General features: G+C 46.2%; 1 protein-coding gene across 1 annotated transcript in view; it reads left to right on the top strand.

Moving 5' to 3' along the window:
- Window positions 1–18,551, top strand: part of GPLD1 (glycosylphosphatidylinositol specific phospholipase D1) — a gene marked incomplete at both ends in the record, with an annotated part of 45,623 nt that extends 27,072 nt beyond the window's left edge. The window contains 14 exons of the mRNA XM_080710938.1: window positions 2,218–2,338; window positions 4,985–5,124; window positions 6,267–6,453; window positions 9,454–9,564; window positions 10,691–10,765; window positions 10,866–11,022; window positions 11,632–11,773; window positions 12,209–12,314; window positions 12,393–12,486; window positions 14,560–14,736; window positions 15,072–15,232; window positions 16,660–16,686; window positions 16,803–16,853; window positions 18,465–18,551. Coding sequence (XP_080567064.1) covers window positions 2,218–2,338; window positions 4,985–5,124; window positions 6,267–6,453; window positions 9,454–9,564; window positions 10,691–10,765; window positions 10,866–11,022; window positions 11,632–11,773; window positions 12,209–12,314; window positions 12,393–12,486; window positions 14,560–14,736; window positions 15,072–15,232; window positions 16,660–16,686; window positions 16,803–16,853; window positions 18,465–18,551 — 1,636 coding nt within the window. The remainder of the gene's footprint in view (window positions 1–2,217; window positions 2,339–4,984; window positions 5,125–6,266; window positions 6,454–9,453; window positions 9,565–10,690; window positions 10,766–10,865; window positions 11,023–11,631; window positions 11,774–12,208; window positions 12,315–12,392; window positions 12,487–14,559; window positions 14,737–15,071; window positions 15,233–16,659; window positions 16,687–16,802; window positions 16,854–18,464) is intronic.
- Between the last annotated feature and the right edge of the window lie 2,965 nt (window positions 18,552–21,516).

Raw genomic sequence — 21,516 nt, 5'->3', positions numbered from 1 at the left:
AATTATTGTCAATTATAAGCTTTACCCAAATTTCACCCTGAAACAGTATCCACCAATGAAACGGGGTGTGGGGAGGAGTCCTCTGTGGTAATTTCTGAAGACAGCCAGAAGGCCTGATTTGTAGCATTCTTGTTAGAGCCAGGCACCAACCCTCATTCATTCATTCATTCATCATTCATTCATTCATTCATTCATTCAATAGTCATTAATAGAAATCTATATTTTTTTCTCAGGAAAATATAACAATGAAACAGCACAAATAATAAAATACTAGATCTTAATGAGAGGGTGCCAGGAGTTCCCTAAGGTACTGGAGGGGGACCCAGTACCTTATGGTACCCAGTACCTATGGGCCAGGCAGAAGCATGTTTGCTTATGGCCCAGCGTGTGGCAGCACACTTAACAAGTAATTGTAAAGGTTGAGTGTTAGTAAGGAGAAGTGTCAGGTGCCTGGGCGTGCGCCCGTGTCTCAGCCCAGGCCCGGGAGGCTTTCCTGGAGAAAGTGACGATGCAGCAGAGATTTTAGAGCAAGAATTACACACTCAAGCCGGGTGTGGTGGCGCACGCTTGTAATCCCTGCACTTGGGAGGCTGAGACAGGAGGATTGCACAGGTTCGAAGCCAGCCTCAGCTACTTAGTGAGGCTCTCAGCAACTTAGTGAGACCCTGTTTCCAAACAAAATATAACCACCACCCCCAGTACTACACACACACACACACACACACACACACACACGAATTAGACACTCAAAAAGAGGGCGCTTGCATGAAAGGTCCTTGGAAGAACCATCTTAGCACTTCAAAAGAATTGAGAAGATGCAGGAAAGGTCCAGGTGTGCTAAGTTTACTTAAAGTAGTCAAGTTATTTTATTTTTTTGAGATGGAGTCTTGCTAAGTTGTCAGGCTGGTCTTTAGGTTATGATTCTCTTGCTTTAGCCTCCCAAGGTGCTGGGATTTAGAGGCCTATTTGCTGTGCCTGGTTGTTACTTTTGTTTTTTAGTTTGTGTTTGTGTGTGTTACTGGAGACGGAACCCGGGGCCTTCTATCTCTGAGCTACACTCCCAGACCTATTTTCTATTTTATTTGGAAACAGGGTCTCCCTAAGTTGCTGAGAGCCTCACTAAGTAACTGAGGCTGGCTTCGAACCTATGCGATCCTCCTGTCTCAGCCTCCCAAGTACGGGGATTACAAGCATGCACCACCACTGCTGGCTGTTTTTTAGTTTTTAATTGAATGGAGCACAGTAGGCTGGGCTGTAGTTTCTGGGTAGCAGATTCCCTACCCTCGCTGATGCTTTTCACAAAGCTTCAAGTTTACATCTGCTGCCTGCCTTCTGCTTGATATTCTTCCTTCCTTCCTTTCTCTCTCTCTCTCTCTCTCTCTCTCTCTCTCTCTCTCTCTCTCTCTCTCTCCATACATATATCTATATCTTGGTGGCACTAAGAATTGAACTTGGGGACATTCTACCTCTGAGCTACACCCCCAGCCCAATTTTTATTTCTTACTTGAAAACAGGGACTTGCTAGGTTGATGAGAGTCGCACTACTTGCTGAGGCTGTCTTCAAACCTGCGATCCTCCTATCTCAGCCTCCCAAGTACTGGGATTACAGGCGTGTGCCACTGTTCCCGGTCTCTGCTTTGTCATTTCTGAAGCCTCTGGCTGCTGGACATTTGGAAAATGCATTATTAAATGCATTAACAATGAAAATGTATTTGACAATTAATTTTAGTGTATCTCTAAAGATAAATCAGTATCCTGCATACCAATTTCCCCATTAGTCATAGGCCTGTTTCTTCACCTTTTTATGTGAAATATTAAAACATCTTTACTTTTTTTAGTAATTTTAGAGGAAGCAAAGATTTTCATTCCTACTATAGAACTCTGAAACTATAGGACATATCAGTTTTTAGGGTGGGGTGCTGGAAATCAAACTTAGGGCCATCCCTATGCTAAACACACATTGTGCCACTGAAATACACACCCAGCCCAGAAATAATTTTTAGAAAGACAGACTTCTAAGCCTTGAAAATCTGTTTGTTAAAAGATTTTGTGCAGTGAAAATATTTTCTAAAATTTTGGATTTTGTGTTCCCTCAACCTTCAGGTGTTAAGATTTTGTGGTCTTTTAACCTGTGATTATCTTGACTGTATTCTTCAGCTCAGTCATTCAGGGTTGTTTTCTCAGTCTTAATCATCTTATTCTGTTCTCATTCAACAGTTCCAAAGTGCAGAAAATTGGTTTTCATAGGAACTCGACTGCAAACATAACTAAAGATATTGGAAAGAACGTAAACTATACTGAACGAGGAGTGTACTTCAGTGTGGATTCCTGGGGTCCGGTGAGAACTTCCTGCTGCTTCTGCCGTGTTTTGCCCTGAGCCAGGCATCGCCTCTCCCTGGAGAGTTACCTGGGCTCGTGTGGGGCAAGTAGCCTCGGCCTCTGAGTGTGGTTTGCTCCCGGGGTGCCCTGAGATGCAATTCTGCACCTCATGGGCTTTTGTCTAGTTTGGCAAAGCCCAAGATGGCCATGGGTGCCTGGACCAGTCCTGCTTCGGCCTTAGACCAGGGTCCATAGCACTGAGGGTGTACTGTGCACAACTCAGACTGAGGGGTGAATTACTTGTGAAATCCATCCAGTTTTTTTTTTTTTAAACAGGAAAACATGGTGCTGTGGGGTTATGAGTGGGGAATAGACTTCAACCCTGGCAAATTGAGATCTAGTAGGAGTGACAAGTACAGAAACCATTGTCACGTGGGCAGAGTAACACACACTGCAGTGAGTGAGAGGGACCTTAGGTAGAGGGAGGCAGTTCTTACCTGGGAGGCTGTTAGAGGAGGCTTCCAGGAGGACGTAGCAGGCAGGCCAGGTCTTGAACCATAGGTTTCATCAGAGCTTACATTTCTGGTGGTGTGCTGGGACAGTTTCAGGATGTTTAGAAGTTCAAGTAGCGTCATTCACCTGGGACATGAGACAAGGGATGTACAGTGAGGGGTGGGGGGTCGGTGGGTGAAGGATTGTGGCAGGGTCTGGGCCTCGGGAGGAGGTTAGAGGGCACCGTGAGTGGTGCGGTGGGAGGTGGACGAGGCCGGCTTCATGGAACGCAACCTGTTGCTCATGCGGAATGCCCTCTGCCAGGTTTCAAAGAGCCCCATGCCTGGTTTAGCACTCTGCTGGCGCCACCTTAAAATTCCTCATAATTTTCAGCCGGATGTGGTAGCACATGCTTTGTAATCTCAGTTTCTGGCAGGCTGAAACAGGAGGATCGCAGGTTATCGCCAGCCTCAGCGACTTAGTGAGACCCCCTGCAACTTAGTGAGACCCTGTTTCAAAAGAAAAATGAAATAGGACTGGGGGTGTAGCTTGGAGACAGCATGCCTCCGGGCTCAATCTCCAGCACTCCCCTTCTCCCCCACATTCTTAATACTTTTCATGCTAAGGGCTCTGCTTTTTTTTTTTTTTTTTTTTTTTTTTTTTTGCGGGTCTGCCCAGGGGCATTCAACCTCTGAGCTACACCCCTGCCCTATTTTTTTATTCTTTATTTTAAAACAGGGTCTCACTAAGTTGCAGAGGGCCTCACTAAGTAGCTGAGGCTGTCCGCGAACCGCGATCCTCCGGTCTCAGCCTCCCGAGTGCTGGGATGACGAGCGTGCCTGCCACGCCCGGCTAAGGGCTCTGCATTTCTACTTTTGCATGGGGCTCTATAGATAATTTAACTGGCCCTGGACCCTCTGCCAAAACATACATCATTTTGCTTTGCCGTATTTGTATTTGTCTCCTTAATAAAAAATGAATTGTGTAAAGGGACTTGAGTGGGTCGAACTCCCAGCCAGCTTGCTCAGGGCTGCCTGGTTTGCACTTGTAGAGCTCTCTGCAGAAACCCCATGAAGGACAGTCAGCATCCCACATTGGGGGGATGGTTTTCCCTAGAATTCTTTAGACCCTGCATCTAGTTCTCTGCAGGTGATCTCCTGTGTTTGCCTGATTTCTTTTCCCTCCCTCTCTTCCATCTTTTCTGTACTGGAGGTTGAGCCCAGGGGCATACTCCTCTGAGCAATATTCCCAGCCTTTTTGTCTTTTAAAAAAAGTCTTGCTAGGTTGCTGAGGCTAGCCACTAATCTGCAATCCTCCTGTCTCAGTCTTCCAAGAACTGTGATTACAGGTGTGCACCATCACATCTGGCTAGCCTGCCTGATTTTTTGAGACTCAAAGCGAATACAATAGCATCTCAAGGCGGATGTGGTTTAGAGGGTTTAGCATCCTAGTGTTATGGTTTAGAGGGTTTAGCATCCTGGTGTTACTGTGGTTCATTTGAAAAAATTAAAGTGTATATACACAAATAGAGTTATGGTTCTAGAGCCGGGCGTGGTGGCGCACGCTTGTGATCCTAGCATTTGGGAGGCTGAGACAGGAGGATCAGTGAGCTACTTAGTGAGGCTCTCAGCAACTTAGTGAGACACTGTTTCCAAATAAAATATAAAATAGATCTGGGAGTATAGCCCGGAGGTAGAAAGCCCCTGAGTTCCACCCCCAGTACCCCCCCACACACACACACACACAAAAATAGAGCTGGGGCGTAGCTTGGCCATAGAATGACCCTGGGTTCTATCCCCAGTAACGCAAAAAAAAAAAAAATAGAGTTATGGTTCTAGATTGGACAGACTTGTCTGTTTTTAAATTGTAGTCTGCAAAACTTAATTTTCTTCAGGTAGTTTCTGCAGATCAGCACAGACCTCCCTGACTTAGTGGCAGAAGAGCAGCTAACTCTTCTCTGCTGCCCCTGCCCTCTCTGGCCTTGACTTTGCCATTTCTCCGCATAGTTCGGGGAGTCCACTTCACTCCCCTGAGTGCCTGTCCTGGGTGATCCTACTTGTTGAGAGGAATTGATGTGTTTTTAGCACTTGTAAAAACTCATTTCCTTCAGAAAAGTACAGTAGCTTTTGTCAATTATGCTGTCTACCCATCAGTAATGATTCTTTTATTTCAGGATTCCATGTCCTTTATGTACCAATCTTTGGAAAGGAACATACGAACCCTGTTTGCAGGTGGCTCTCAGGATCAGCTGAAGCACATCTCTAGCCCCACAGCTTCTTACTTCTCCTCATCTCCCTATGCGAGGCTTGGTTGGTACGTGCATTTATCTAACTTGTGAGTGTTTTCATCAGGATAAATCTCTTTAACTCATCATGGTGCGTATGTGTGTGTGTGTGTTTTACCGGGGATTGAATCCAGGGACATTCTACCTCTGAGCTACACCTCTAGCACTATTTTAATTTTTTATTTTGAAACAGGTCTTGCTAAGGGCTGAGAGTCTCGCTAAGTTGCTGAGGCTGATCTCGAACCTGTGATCCTCCTGTCTCAGTCTCCCAACTACTAGGACTGTAGGTGTGCATCACTGCATCTGGCTTTTTCCTGCCATTTATTCTTTAAGTGGCTGTGAGAGCTAAAGTAAACAACTTTTGGGTTTTCCAGCCTCAAAGATGAAAATTGAACTTAGGATTCTATCTATCTCTGAGACTGGAGGGTCATGGATCTCATTTAGAAGCACCCACTGAATCCACTGGATTCTTGATTTTACTCAATGAAGGCGCCTGTGCAGCTGTGATAGAAACAAGCAGTCAGCTGGGCGTGGTGGTGCACGATTGTAATCCCAGCATTCGGGAGTCTGAGCAGGAGGATCGCGGTTCGCAGTCAGCCTCAGCTACTTAGTGAGGTCCTTTGCAACTCAGTGAGACCTTGTCTCAAAAGAAAGAATAAAAAATAGGGCTGGGGTATAGCTTGGAGGTAGAATGCCCCTGGGTTCCATCCCCAGTACCATAAGAAAAAAAAAAAAAAAGAAAGAAAGAAACAAGCAGTCTACTTAACAGGCTGGTGTTTGACTGGCAAGCTGCCCAGAGGGCGGCGTGTGCATTGGCTGGAGGGCCATGCCGTGCCAGCGCCCTTGCTCTTCTCAGGGAGCCCGGGACTGAGCTGCACTGCTCTGGGTTTTCATATAGGGCGCGGTGCTTTGTGAAGATGCATTTCATCTGCTCAGTTATGTGGTCCTCAAATGCCCACAGCCCTTGATCTGTCCCTTTTTGTTCTGTTTCTCTTCTGGGAGAGTGAAGCTATGAATCACAGAAACAACACAGGCCCCGAAAGGAGTCACGCAGGATGGAAAGTCAACGAATGAAAGTTAAAGCGTTGGGGTCTAGAAAGGGATGAAGCGGGAGACGGCTTTGCCGTCGGGCGCTGTGAACACTGTGGCGGGTCTCCCTTTCTTCCCCAAGGGCAATGGTGTCAGCTGACCTCGACCAGGATGGGCACGGTGACCTGGTGGTGGGGGCACCTGGCTACAGCCGCCCCGGCCACCTCCAGATCGGACGTGTGTACTTCCTCTATGGCAACGACCTGGGCCTGCCCCCCACGGACCTGGACCTGGACAAGGAGGCCCACGGGAGCCTGGAGGGCTTCCAGGTGAGGCTGCCTCCCATCTCTCTGCTTTTAGTGGTCAATAAGCTCTTAGTGGTTAATAACAGCCTACGTATTTTGTGGGTGGTGCTGGGGATGGAACCCAGGGCCTTGTACACGCCAGGCAAGTACCTCTACCGCTGAGCTCCATCCCCAGCCTGGCTGCCTGCATCGTGTGGCAGTTTCTTCAGTGCGTAACTAGTAACCAGAGTAATTATAGTAGAAACAGGCAGTACTCTATATTTTGTAGTACTTTTCATCTTTAAAAGCATGTCCATATCCTTTATCTCATAATTAACTTTGAGTATTTAATATGTCTTCCTCAAACACACATGCTAGCTAGAACTACTTCCAGTGGCCAATTAGGATGTGATATTTTGATAATGCAAAACCTCTTCTTTCTCTCTCTCTCTGTCACACACACATGCACATATACACACACATTTTTTTTCCATGTCTGGGGATAGAACCCAGGGGCATTCGACCTCCAAGCTACACATCCTACCCTATTTTCTTTCTTTCTTTCTTTCTTTCTTTCTTTCTTTCTTTCTTTCTTTCTTTCTTTCTTTCTTTCTCTTTCTTTCTTTCTTTCTTTCTTTCTTTCTTTCTTTCTATGGTACCGGGGTTCCTGGAAGCCCTTCTACCTCTGGGCTACATTCCCAGACCTATTTTTTATATATCTTATTTGGAATCAGGGTCTCCTAAACCAGCGTGCACGGCTGGCTTCAAACCTGCGTGATCCTCCTGTCTCCGCCTCCCAATCGCAGGGATTACAAGCTTGCGCCACCACACCCGGCATTATTCTTTATTTTGAAAGAGGGTCTCACTAAGTTATGGAGGGCCTCACTAAGTAGCTGAGGCTGTCTGTGAACCACGATCCTCCGGTCTCAGCCTCCCAAATACTTGATTACAAGCGTGCGCCACCACGCTCGGCATGTGCACACATTTGCTTTGGAAAAATTTCAGGTGTACAGAAAAGTTGTAAAGACTATACAGAGAGTTCCTATGAACCCTTCACCTAAATTTGCCATGTGATCATCTTACAGAACATCTTACATAATTGTGGAAGGCTTATCAAAAAGCTAAAGCCGGCATAGCAGATTACTATTAACTAAAGTTCAGGCTTTGCTCAGATTTCATTTAAGTGATTTTCTACCATCAGAAAAAAATTTGTGATAGCTGTCCTGATATTCCTCACAGAGCCTTGACTGTTAGGTCCTCTTTTGTGGAGTGGGGCCTAGAGGGCTTCCTGGACGCAGAGGCATCAGTCCTTACAACTGCTGTGGGGAATGTGGGTGTTTGGGAATGCCTAGACTTTGGGATCAGAATCTGGCTTTCTTTCTGGCCAGGTCTCTTTTCCTTTTGCAGTCAATGCTGTGACAGGAAATTAAGATGGTATGTTTGAAACAAACATTAAGAAAGCTGTAAGCACAGTGGTCGTGACCCAGCGCAGGCTCTGATGAAGGGAGCCTGAACCCAAGGTGTTTGTCAATGGACTTGCTAGTATGTGAGGTCACGGAGTCCCACAGGCTTTCTCATTTTCTGGAGCCTTCACTCGCCCCAGGAGAACATTCCAAAACAGATCAGTCACTCCTGTTGCGTCTCCCTGCTGCACGAAGCCTTCCCTGTCTGTTGTGTAAACTCCAATCTTCTGGGCTCCTATGGACTGGGATAAGGGGGAGGTGCTTCCCGTGGAGGGCAAACTCAAAGACCCCCTTGGGCAAGGCAGGAGGTGGCCCATACCTGCCTCTCGCTGCTCTGCAGTGATTGGAAGATGGCAGGATCTGCTTGTGGATGAGGAGGGGGAGTGCTGGGCTCCAGACTGGGCTGCAGTCAGTCCATTCTTGGCCCACCTGCAGTGAGAACAGGGGGCAAGTCTCAGGGTCTCCTGCTTGGACTATGCTCCTCTAGAATGACTAGCTGGCCCTAACAGAGCTTGCAGTGTGGCTGGTGCTGATGACGGGAACTGACCTAGTCCTCGGAGGGCAGGACCAGCTGTGGGTCCCACCCTGCCCAGGGTGCAAGGTCTCCCAGCCATCCATCGGCTCCTGTTTAGCAAGTCCCTGCCTTGTAGAAAGGGGTGGTGCTCAGGTGCCAATCTGCACGGTGCAGGATATTAGCAGACACGAGAGCCGTGGGTGCTGGGCACGTGAGATGTGGCAGGTCTCCCTGTGAAACAGGCAACTTGCTGCAAAAGAAGCAGAGGACCCAATGGATGACTTAGGTCTCAGCTGACTCTAGATGGTAGGAGGAAAATTAAACCCTACCTGGGAAGATAGCTGTCTCAGAATAGATAATGGCGCTTCCTTCTGGAAATGGTGGGCAAGGCTAATAGTAACAGCACCTACTCAGAACAGCATAAGGCTGGCCCTTCAGGACTTTGTCACCATGGAATGTCAGTAGCTGTGCTGTCCAGTAGCGGAGCCACTGAGCACAGGCTTTTAGCAGTTGAAACTGCCAAGTGCAGAATTTTTATTTAATTACTTTAGATTTAAATGAAATAGCCATATTTGTTATTTGTACGTAGCAATATCCACATTGGACAGTGTAATAAACAATGTCCTGGGTATTAAACAAGTGTAAGCTGGTATTATGTGACCTTCATTTAAGATACTTGTTTTAATACTGGGGGTTGAACCTAGAGGCATTCTACCTCAGAGCTACACCCCAGCCCCATTTTATCTCTTTGAAACAGGGTCTTGCTAACCAAGTTGCTGAGGCCTTGAACCTACGATCCTCCTGTTTTAGCCTCCCAAGTACTGGGATTATAAGCCCCGCCATTTTAGACATTTTTGAAAAAGAGTTTGGTGTTTATTGTGGGGTAGAGTATACCCCAGATCATTCTCTGCAAACCCCAAATTCCTAAGAACCAATCCTCTCCTTTCTGATGCCTCAGTTTACCCTCAAGGCAGGCAGACTGCCATAAAGATGTGTTATAAATATGTGTGCTGAGCTGTCCACTCAGAGCCACGCTTAACCCAGGAAAAGTAACTTGTGTCTCTTCAGCCCTCAGGTCGCTTTGGCTCTGCCTTGGCCGTGCTGGACTTTAACAAGGACGGGGTGCCTGACCTGGCTGTGGGTGCTCCCTCGGTGGGCTCTGAGCAGCTCACATACAAAGTAAGGCTGTGGCTGGTGGAAGGGTGAGGTGTGGGCGAAGGGAGGCCTAGGCGGTGTGTGTGGGGGGCCCTGAGCAAGACCCCCACATGTGCCAAACCTGATCTATGGAGAGGTGAGCTCACACGCCTACTTGTGACCTCGCTACAACCCCCGGTGCCTGTTCCCGTCTCTCTGGACTCATTGCGACCTCATGATTTCCCAATTCCACCAGGCACTCAACTTTTTTTTTCTTCTTCCTGCTCTACATTGCTGAAAGCTATCAGGGGAAGCAGAAATTCCAGCTCACCTGTAGTTTCCTGTCATCCTTCAGGGAGGTGACTTAACCTGGGCCTTTCCTTTCGTGTACAGAGCCCCACCTGCCTCCTGCCCTCTCCCAAAAGTAGGCAGCCTGGGCCTGGATCAACAGGCTTTCTTCCCATGTGTTCTTCACACCTGGGGACTTGGGGGTCATGTCCTGAACCCCATCAGGCTCTCTGGCATCAGCACCTTCTCTTGCACAGCTACCCCTACCTGCAAAGCCCTCCCTTCTTTCTTCAGAAGTGACCATCCCTTCGTTCTAGAAGTGCTCTAGTCCCTGGGCAACATGACACTACTTTGTGCTCCGAGCACCCTGTACCCTTGCACACGCCTGCACTCCCAATATCTGTCTGGCAGCTTTCGGAGAGAGCAGAGATAGTTACCTGGCATTGTCTGCCTAGTCTTTGGCTCCTGATGGAAAATAAGTGCTTTAGAAACAATGAGGATGGATATGGGCAAGTCAGAAGGGGAACTGACTCACAGCACAGAAACGCAGCACGGTGTGTGTCCCCCAGCCAGAGACTGGCAATCGCTGTGTGTGGAGCCTGGGCTGGGCAGATGGGACCTGAGTGGGACCTCGGAGGGATGAGTTCACCGGGGAGGTAAATCTAAAAGTTTCTGCTTTGGAAGCTTTCATGATCTGATGTGACAGGTTAAAACAAGTGATCTCAGCACAGCAGGCGCAGGAGGGAAAGGCTCGCCAGCCATTACGCTCTCCTCCTTATGAGATGGGGATGGTCTGTTGCAGTCACGTGTCAGGCCTTTATTGCTGTTACCGAAGGCCCTTGCCACGCCGTGAGCAGTCTGCCCTGTTCTTGTCCTTGCGTAGGGGGCAGTGTACGTCTACTTTGGTTCCACACATGGAAGACTGTCTTCTCCCCCCAACATCACCATCTCCTGCCAGGTACGTTTTCCACCTTCTCCAGGTATGCAGATGTAACAACTTGCTGTGCCCTCGTCACCTGCAGGGCTAGTGAAACATGTCCTTCTGCTTTCCCCTGAAGGATACCTACTGTAACTTGGGCTGGACGCTGCTGGCTGCAGATGTGAACGGGGACGATGAGCCTGACCTGGTGATTGGCTCCCCTTTCGCCCCAGGTGGAGGAAAGCAGAGAGGAATTGTGGCTGCGTTTTACTCGGGCTCTGGCCGGAGCAACAAAGGTAGAGAATCAGGATGGAGCCAAGGGCGGGTGCCTTGCTCCTGCCTGGGATGAGTGCCTTGCATATAGCGCCGGTACCTTCCCCTTATTCTGTCATGTCACCAAGGCTTTATGGTCTTTTCATTCAGATTAAAAGTGGCCAATTGGTTGTTCTCAGTCTCTCAATGTAAAATAATAATGCTAAGAAGGCTTAGGGCCAAAGGTATCCCATGGTGCTCTAAATGTCCAGAGAAGGGCATTTTAATTTTTATTATTTTTGGTACAAGGAGTCGAACTCCAGGGGCATTCTATTTCCAAGTTCTCCCTTGCTGAGGCTGGCCTCGAACCTGTCTCGTCCTCCCAAGTTCTGGGATTACAGGTATACATCACTATGCTCAGCTCAGAAGGGAGTTTTTAAAAATGGCATCTTGCCTCTGGAAATGAATTCTAGGAATGTATTTATGTGTGAAGTGTGGAATCTACTGTGATGTGGAATCAGTACGAGAACCTATAAGATTTCTGGCAAAAACTCACAGAATGAGCCTGTTTCCCATTAGCCTATAAGCAGGAGCCATGCTCTCCATCCCTGCAGTCTTCCCACCTAGTGACAGGGACTGGTTGTCTTCTTTAGGGGACCTGAACGTGGGGGCAGCCGACTGGATGGTGAGCGGAGAGGAGGACTTCGCCTGGTTTGGATATTCGCTTCACGGTGTCCCCGTGGGCAACAGAACGGTGCTGCTGGTGGGGAGCCCGACCTGGAAGAACACCAGTAGGTGAGCGCCAGCCACTGGATTCCTGCCCTTAGTAAATGCTGAGGGCAGGGTTGGATGGCAGATGCAGTCCTCTCAGGGTTTCCCCTCTGCACTTGTGTGTATCCTACTCCCCTCTTATAAGGATCCTTGTCAAACTGGATTATGGCACCTTAACTTTGTCACCTGCTTAGATTCCTTACCTCCAAACAGACACATGCTAAAGGATTAGGAGACGTTAAAAGGGGCTTGGGAGACCTCAGGCAGCTCTGCTCTTGCTTTTGGTTGGGGGTAAGTGGGTGGGTCGGGAGAGCCTGCTGTTGTTGGGGTCGGCTCCTAGGCCGCCCTGCCAGGCCCAGGATCATGGAGATGGCTTGCAGGGAGCCGTGCACGTTGAGGTGGGCTTTAATGCCGGCAACCTGCAGGTCTTAATCCTGTGGTCCCTGTGCTCCTTCCTAGTCTGGGCCGTTGGTTCCGCAGTCGTGATCAGAAGAAGAGCCTTGGAAGAGTATATGGCTACCTCCCGCCAGACTGCCAGAGCAAGTTCACCATCTCGGGAGACAAGGTATGGCGGCCCCTCCTCTCTGGGACTGTGGACACCAAAGGTCTCCTCTACACAGTACTAACGCGCTGTACTTCTCAGACACTGGGGAAGCTGGGCACGTCCCTGTCAAGTGGTCACGTGATGATGAATGGGACCCGGACGCAAGTGCTGCTGGCCGGAGCCCCAACGCACGGTAGGTTACGCCTCGCAAAACTGCTTCCGTGTAGGCACGTGGCTCTTGACCACGTCATATTGGTGGAAACTGGGGTTTAAGTTTTTTCTTTATTCAGCTGGGATTGGCAGTGTGTGTGCCTGCAATCCCAGCTACTCAGAAAGCTGAGACAGGAGAATCATTTGAGCTGAAGATTTTTTGTGTGTATGTGGTACTGGGGGTGGAACCCAGGGGCTTTCTACCTCTGGGCTACACTCCAAGACCTATTTTACTGTTTTATATTTTATTTGGAAACAGGGTCTCACTAAGTTGCTAAAGACCCTATTTGAACCTGCACGATCCTCCTGGCTCAGCCTCTCAAGTACTGGGTTTAGAAGTGTGCGCCACCATGTCTGGCGAGCCTAGGAATTTGATGTCAGCCTGATAGAGCAATACCCTATCTCAAACTAGAATTCATTTCAGGAAGTGAGATACCATTTTTAAAATTCTCTTCTCAGGTGAGTTGGTGATGTATGCCTATAAAACCCAGAACTTGGGAGGATGAGACAGGTTCAAGGAATGTACTTTTGTGTAAAGTGTGAAATTTATCGTGATGTGGGATCAGTATGAGGATCTGTAAGATTTCTGGCAAAAACCTCACAGAATGAGCCCGTTTCCCATTAGCCTACAAGCAGGAGTCATGCTCTCCATCCCTGCAGTCTTCCCACAGAGAGATGGGGCTGGTTGTCTTCTTTAGAGGGGCCCCAAGTTCCCTTCAGGAAGCACGAAAAGGGAATGAGGATTTTCTCATTTCAACTTTTCTTGACACTGCAGGCTTGTGCCCTGAGTGTTAGCTCACTCTTTTTTTCCCCTTCTTTTGGGACAGAACCCAGAGGCATTCTGCGTCCAAACTGCACCCCTAGCCCTACTGGTTTTCATTTTGACACAGGAGCTTGCCACGTCACTGAGGCTGGCCTTGAGCCTGTGATTGATTCTTCTGTTCAGGCTCGTAGAGAATATTATCTTGGGTTGTTTAGCCTATTATTATAAAGTCCCAGACTGCTGAGCTCTTAAATGGACTGTTTATTTCCTAAGTTTTTTGTTTGTTTGCTGTTGTTGCTGACTCTACTCCAAGCCCTCAGTTGCTTCTGGTGGACAACCTGACGTAAATGAGGGCACGAGGCAGGGTGGCTTGGAAAAGTCAAGTTGGTCGCCTCAGCTGTACATGCAGCACTCAGCAGACCCAGTGAGTTTTTGCATGCTGACCCACTGCCAGCTCACAGGAAGCCTCTCAGAGGACCACCAACCTAACCCATAGCTGCCTGTATGTTTTTGGAAAAGGCACTTATTTCTACAATCAAAGCTTGTTCCAAGTGATTACATGTAGGCAAAAATTTAAGAATTAGTTTTATTTTGAATTTGCTTATAATTCATTCATTCAAAAAACATTTGTTGAATACTTATGTGGAACTAAGCAACACGCTAGATATAGTGGATAGAAAGATGGTGTGGTCCCACTGCCAGTGAAACAGAACACCACCGCAAAAGGCACAAAAGTGAGAGGAAATGCCGTCCTGTGCTGGGCACCAGAGGGCCCCGCGTGCCAGGACCAGGACGGGCAGGAGAGGCTTCCAGAGAGGACACCGGAGCAGAATGCTGCATGAGCAGTGGCTGGCAGAATCTACAGGCATGTGCGTGTGTGTGCAGGCATGATATGTCTGAAGACTGGGATCTAGGAAATGTGTAGGGCTGGGGTTTCCCACTACAGGTGGTGGGTGAAGGGGGCAGTGGCCTGAGTTAGCGCTAGAGCCCCAGGTGTAGGAGTCAGATTGCAGAAGGAAGCCTTGGGATTTTTGTGGGCTTCATCTACTGTCTAATTTATGTTTGAACTTGTAAGTCGGGGTGCGCCACGGGCAGTTTGTGACAAAGGACAATGGAGTAGGGAATGCATGAGGGTGAGATTGGCAGCGGGAGCCTGTCCAGTGCAATCACTGAGCTGCTGTTTGATGTGTTGGGTCCTGCGGACTCGAGTGGGCTGCATCATGAGGAGTCAGTCTGCTGGGTTCTGCTTACCTCTGTTCTTGTGATGCCAGCAGGCACTGTGGCTTGTTTCAGATGACGTGTCTAAAATGGCCTTCCTGACCATGACCCTGCACCAGGGCGGGACTACTCGGATGTACAAGCTAACAACAGATGCAGAGCCGGCTCTGCTCAGCACGCTTAGCGGAGACCGGCGCTTCTCTCGATTTGGTGGAGTCCTGCACTTGAGTGACCTGGATAATGATGGCTTAGGTAAGGAAGGCACAGTCCTTCAGCCAAGATTGAAGTGCCTTTGCCCACTGCCCTACCCAGTCCCCTAATTGGACGGACTAGTTCTGATAGCCCAGTGACCCAAGGGACCTGGCACAGATTTGAATTAGGTAAGAGCAGAATGGGATGTGAGCGTAAGGCGCACCTGCTGGCCGTCCCAGTTGTTACTGTTGATGGCAAAATGGGAAACAAAGGCCTTTAGAGTTACTTTGTCAGGATGAAATCAGGGCAGATTACTTAAGCGCCACGCTCATTATCTGTGGGAGGGGAGGAAGACAAGGAGACAGACTTCCTTCACCCAGTTTTATTGTCTCCAGATGAGGTCATCATGGCAGCCCCACTGAGGATTACGGATGTAATGTCTGGACTCCTTGGGGGAGAAGATGGACGAGTCTATGTCTATAATGGCAATCAGACCACCCTTGGTGACATGACAGGCAAATGCAAGTCATGGATAACTCCATGTCCAGAAGAAAAGGTAAAGTGTCATACACCACACTGGGAGAGGATGGCGCCCTGCTGACCCTGTGGCCCTACCCACTGTACAGCCTTAATTTTCCCAGGACAAGGTCCCCGGCTGAGCTTGCTGGCTGCCCCCAGCTGGACCTGATGTCTCTTGTCCCTGGTCATAGCCTGCCATTGCTGGGTGAGGCGCCACAGCAGAAGAAAAGCGGGCCAAGTCCGCTCGGTGCCATGAAAGCCCCCAGCCTCTGTTTCCTGTTCACTGCTTTTGATTTCTTTTATTGGGTTGGGTTTCCTTAAGCTCAAACATTTGGCTGTTTTTATTTTTGTGGTGTTGGGGATAGAAATCAAGGCCTCACACATGCTATGCAAGTGCTCTACCTCAGAGCTGTATCTCCAGGGTCTTTTTTAAAATGTAAACATTTTTAAGCCAGGCGTGGTGGTACACGCTTGTAATCCTAGCACCTAGGAGTGAGATAGGAGGATTGCAGGTTTGCAGCCAGCCTCAGTTACTTAGTGGGGCCCTCTGCAACTCAGATTTGGTTTCAAAATAAAGAGTAAAAAATAGGGGTGGAGGTGTAGCTTGGAAGTAGAATGCTCCTGGGGTTCAATACCCAGTACGGTCAGAAAAAAACCCAACCAAACAAAACAAAACCACATTAACTGTTTTAGAAAATACAAAAAAGTACAAAGAAGAAAATTAAAAATCATCTATTTAGAAACCCACTCTGCAGAGCTAGTGCCTGTTAACCTTCAGTGTGTCCCTCTAGTGTTTTTCTGACTTTAACTGCGCCCAAGTATTGTGGATTTGCAGTAGCACTAATATTCACTTTAATCCACATCAGAGTCTATGAATTTGCCATCATGCCCAATGAGATATAAAAATGGAAGCTCAGAGTCTGTTCAAGGTCACACTGCTGGGTAGTAGTAGAGCAGGGGTCTAAACAAGATCTGACTCCTAAGATTTTTTTCCTACCTATTACACCGTGTATATTTTTATTAACAATTAAGCATATTTACATGACTTTGTGCAAAATTTTGTACCCTTTTAACCTAATATACAAAATGAGTATCTCTACTACAAAAATCTGAACTTTTTGAGTGCTAACGTGACTCAAGTGGAAAATTCCACACCATCACTTTGTTTCGTGTACAAAATTATTAGAACTATATAAACATTAGAATCACATAAACATAATTAAATTATCAGAAAATCATTTATTATATAATCATTAAGGTTATATAAAATTATTAGAATTATAGAAACATTTTTATACATCCGATTATTTTCCTGGGAGCCAAGTTACTATAAAATTTCTAGGGCGAAAGGGCATGCATATTAATAAGGATAATCTAGAATAAAAGTAAAATTCAGATTACCTAAAAAGCCTACATAAATAGTAGTAACATTAATTGCCTCCTTTCTTCTCCATTGCTTTTCAGGCCCAGTATGTATTAATTTCTCCTGAGGTAAGTTTCTTGAAGGACTCAAAAAAGACAAACTACAAAAACAATCCTTCCCCTATTTTCAGCTGACAAAATATTAGTCCGTTTTCAAATGCCCACTAACAGAGCATGTTTTTCAGGCAAGTTCAAGGTTTGGGAGTGCTCTGACTACTGTGAGGTCAAAGGAAAAGGTAAGTACCAGGACCATACTTCCTTGATGTTTACATTTGCTCTAAGGCCAGGATTTGGTGATCACACTTACAATTTTAGATTTTAATTTGAAAGGGAACACGCAATAAATAGCATACCAACTAGAAAAGTAACACACATAAATCCCATTACTTCTTAAGTGAAAAGTTCCCTTCCTTACTCCTATTTTATCCTCTACAGGCCATGGACCAACTACAGTTGAGTACCCACTTAAATAGTTGAAAATATCAAAGAATATTTTGTGACATGTGAAATTTATATGAAGTTAAAGTTTCAGTGTCTAAATAATTCTACTGGAACACAGCCACGTCTGTCCACTCAGGCTGTCTACGGCTGTGCTACAAGAGCAGCTTCGGCAACTAATGTCCCATGGTCTTAAGTACCGTCTGGCCCCCAGGATGCCAGTGTTAACATCCCGTTTCCTTCCATGCTTTGAGTTCTTATGACTCTACACATACAAGCATGTGTGCCCTGGTTTCATGTACCCTAGTTTATGACTATACTTTCTTTCCCGGTAAGTGCACTTAAAGCTACCTGCCGTGAGATTCTTCTTTAGTAGCTACATAGTTTTTATTGTCTGAAGGCATCATGATCCAGTTTTTCAGTCCACTCTCATATATATTAAGGTTGCTTTCTTTTTTATTATTGCAAAGCATATTTTAAGTGAGCATTCTTGCACCTATATTTTTATATAATTGTAAATATCCTTAAAGATGAGAATCTCAGAAGTAGGACAATAAAGAGTACACCCATTTTAAACTTTAATGGACACGGTAGATTAAGATTTATATACATGGGAAATTAAATAAAACGCAAACTGATATAGGATTAAACACCAAAAAGTAGTGTGACAGTAAGTATTAGTCATGGGATAAAAGGCTGGGGAAACCCTCACATTTCATAGTAGTAAATACAACCAGGCTCCTAAGTCTTGGTAGGTGCTGTGGACCAGGCTCCTGCTTATAAGAATCACAAAACTGCCCCCTAGTGGCCCAGGGGCAAGCTGGCCCACTTATAGGCAAGTGTGACAGCAAAGGTCAGGGCTAAGCTACAGCAATCAGTAAGAAACTGTCACTCTACAGTACTACCAGCCAGTTTGAGCACCATACCCCATTTACTAACCTTGAGGCAGAATAACTTTTGGCAGTTTCCCCAAATCAAAGCTAACCACAGAATATCAAGATTTCGCTATTACTGAAAGTGTTAACCTCTAGTAGGTTTTGAAGGCAATTCTGAAAGAAGGGTTCTAAAATGTTCGAGCAGCAGGGGTGATGTGTAAGCACACCAAAGAGGCAGCCCCGGGGAAGTCCTTATTATTCCAGATGTGTTGTCTGCATTGTCACAGCTGGAATGAACACATGCTGATGTATTTTTCTCTTGTTTGTGGGAGGAGATGGGGTGAACTTCCTCAGCGGCAGTTTGGAACCTACGGTGCTGAGAAAGTGGTCTCTAAACAAAAGTGAAGAGGCATTTCAGTCTGAGCCCTGCGTGCTGCCTAAGGCCTTATTCAGCTTTATTCCAAAGCACAGCTGTGTGCCTGGACTACAGCAGGGGCTCAGCAGGTGAACCTGTTTGGACTGTGTCTCCTACAGAATCAAGTTGTTGTTGCTGCTGGAAGGAGTTCTTTGGGAGCCCGGGTCTCTGGAGCACTTCATGTCTACAGCCTCAGCTCAGATTAAAGACTGCACTCCATTTTCCTACACTACCCTAACCTTCACCGTCTTGTGCGGAGCCATCTCCAGGGTGAGTGTTCTGCTGAACAAGCTGGCATCTGACAGACGGGCTCCTGGGAGCAGAGGCATGCACTAAGAGCCAGACCATCTGGAAATGTGAGCAGTAAGCCACGTGGCCACACCAGCAGTGTGAGACAGACACAGCAGGCTCTCTGGCCACTCACGCCCCTTTCCTGGCTCACTGCCTGTGCTCACCTGCCAGACAGCCTCCTTCCTCTTCCTCGTGAACACTCATGGTTCTCTGATGCCTGGAAGGGCTCTCTGGTTATCTCATAGGACAGTCTACACAACTTCTGAACATTCTTTTATTATTGATGGCCCATTTCAATCACAGTGTAATACAAAATACAGTACCCAGGAGGAAAAACAATAGAAGTCAGGGCTAACCTCACACAAATCACTTGTGATTCGCTCCTTTCTTTTGAGGGCTTTTGCATTTCTTCTATTTTATACAGTGAAAGGCAAGTATAAAAACTAAAGCTTGATTACCTTCCAGTGCTTGCTAATGCTTTTGTAGAGATGGTGTTCTAGTAGGTGATGAATTCATGACTCTGCTACTTTTAAGTCAGTTCCTGAGAGGCCTGTGTTGTGCCAGGCTGCCACAAGTTAAGCCAACAGAACTAGAGCTGGAAGGAGAGTTTGGCCAGGGCCAAAGGCAGCAAGCACGCCCTGCATGGTTTCTCATGTTGCTGAAGTAGAGTTAGGTGGAGTTCACCTTCCAGTCCTGCAGCGTGGCACATTTGAGAGAAAGGAATGGATGACAGGGCTTCAGCTTCACTAAAAATTCACAGGCATTATTACTCTCTGTAAACAGTAACTAGTTCGTATCAATCAGGGAGAAGTTCGCTCTTCTGACTCTAGTGATCCCCAAAGTAGGAGAAAATAAATGTTAAAACCCTTCTCTTTTCAGCTTCTCTGGGGACAGAGTAGAGACTGGCAAAGGATACAGGAAGAGGAATCCAGCTGAAGAATTAAATTAGAAACCAAGGAAAAGCAACTGTGGGTAGAGACAAGTAACACAAACAGGCGCAGGTGTAGATGGCACCTCTGGTCCACTCCTAGAACTATCCCACTTTAAGAGATGTGCTAGTTGCAGGGTTTCCTTTGGCACAGCAAAAAGCACATTGAAATGTGGTAGTTTTAACCAAAATAGTTATTTTTAATTTCAAGAAAGGTCTTTTATTAGGGGACCAAAAATTATTTAGGTGTCTCGTCTTTAAGTGAATAAACAGTGTCGAACAAATCAGATGGTGACATCTGACACTGGATTTCAGTAAAGGTACGTTTCTCTCAGTACAGAATCTTATTAGGAGGATGCATGCTATCATATTGCTATTACTATAGAAAGTCGGTGTTTCTGTGCTTCACCAAATGTGCACTATGTGTAAGTATAATTTACTTGAGGATTTATACCAGATAGCAAGCACCACAGGAAGGAGGCTAAGAACCTATAAACAGAGAAGGATACTTTCAAGTTCATAGGACATTTAACTGTAATAGCCTCATTGTCAAAAGTGTAAATTATGCTCCTATTTAAACGCTAACTTAATATATGTAAAATGTGTAAAAACCTGGTGTAAAGACAGTAACACCTGACAGTCATATACCATTATCTTAATAGATGAATGAAATTTTCATTCCATTACATATTAACTGTAGTTTTAAGCATTGACATGCTTAATAACTAAAATGAAAATACCCTGTAGGGCTTTCTCATTCACACATATCTTAAACAGTTTAACTCGGTTACAGAGTCTCATATGTTCCTGAGGCTGTCCTTGAATTTGTAATCCTCACGTTTCAACCTACCAAGTACTGGGATTATAAGCGTGTGTCACCGCACCTAGCTATCATAAGGCATTTTCATATTTACACTTCCTGTCTTTCTCCTACCTGTAACAACTTTCTTCAATTTCAAGATCATAATTGTTTTATGCCTTTGTAACATAACCCTAGGAAATTAAAATGATTTGAGGTGAACTTGGAAGAAAACTCAGATCTATTCCATGAACCATCTATTAAATCACCTCTGCAGCCATTACTAAAGTAATGTTTTTTGTGGTTCTAGGGGTACAACCCAGGGGCCTTCTACCTCTGGCTATACTTCAGCCCAATTTTATTTGGAAACAGGGTCTTGCTAAGTTGCTGAGGCTGGCTTTTGAATCTGTGATCTTCCTGTCTACGCCTCCCAAGTACTGGGATTCTAGGTTTGAGCCACCAGAATAGCTTTTCAATAGAAAACTATTTAGTGGCTACTTCAGTCCATGTTTATCAAGAATAAGGCAAGGTTTAATAACATTCTAAAATAACATCTGTGCTGCTTGAGTCTGGTCACAGGCCGTCTGTAGTTAGCATGTTAAGAGCACCACACCTCATATTCCTTCAGTAGGGTTGTGACTGCTGACTAATTTTAATAGTATCTAGTATGCTTCATTTATTATTTTTTTGCGGGTTTGAGGATGGAACCCAGGGGCATTTGACCTCCAAGCTACACCCCTTGCCCTATATTTTATTCTTTATTTTGAAACAGGGTCTCACTGAGTTGCGGAGGGCCTCACTAAGCAGTGAGGCTGTCCGCGAACTGCGATCCTCTGGTCTCAGCCTCCCAAATGCTGGGATTACAAGCGTGCACCAACCACGCCCGGCTCATCTATTATAGTTCAAAACTTAAAACTAATAACTTTCTTCTTATATATTTACACATAAATTGACACTACACAAAAAAATGACCAAACTTTGATCATATGAGTGATCTTGGCCAAATCATATTTCACAGTGATGAGCCAAAAAAGCAGAGTGTTTTGAGATGTGACAAAGAATGTCTCTGAAATCCAAATATTATCAAAGAATCTTGAACATCATCAAAAGGATTCATTACATGAGAGGCACACATGTTCACATTTCAGCATCC

Source organism: Muscardinus avellanarius, assembly GCF_963383645.1.
Source record: "Muscardinus avellanarius genome assembly, chromosome: 14".
Taxonomy (NCBI): domain Eukaryota; kingdom Metazoa; phylum Chordata; class Mammalia; order Rodentia; family Gliridae; genus Muscardinus; species Muscardinus avellanarius.
This window is presented reverse-complemented; position numbering and strand designations above follow the sequence as displayed.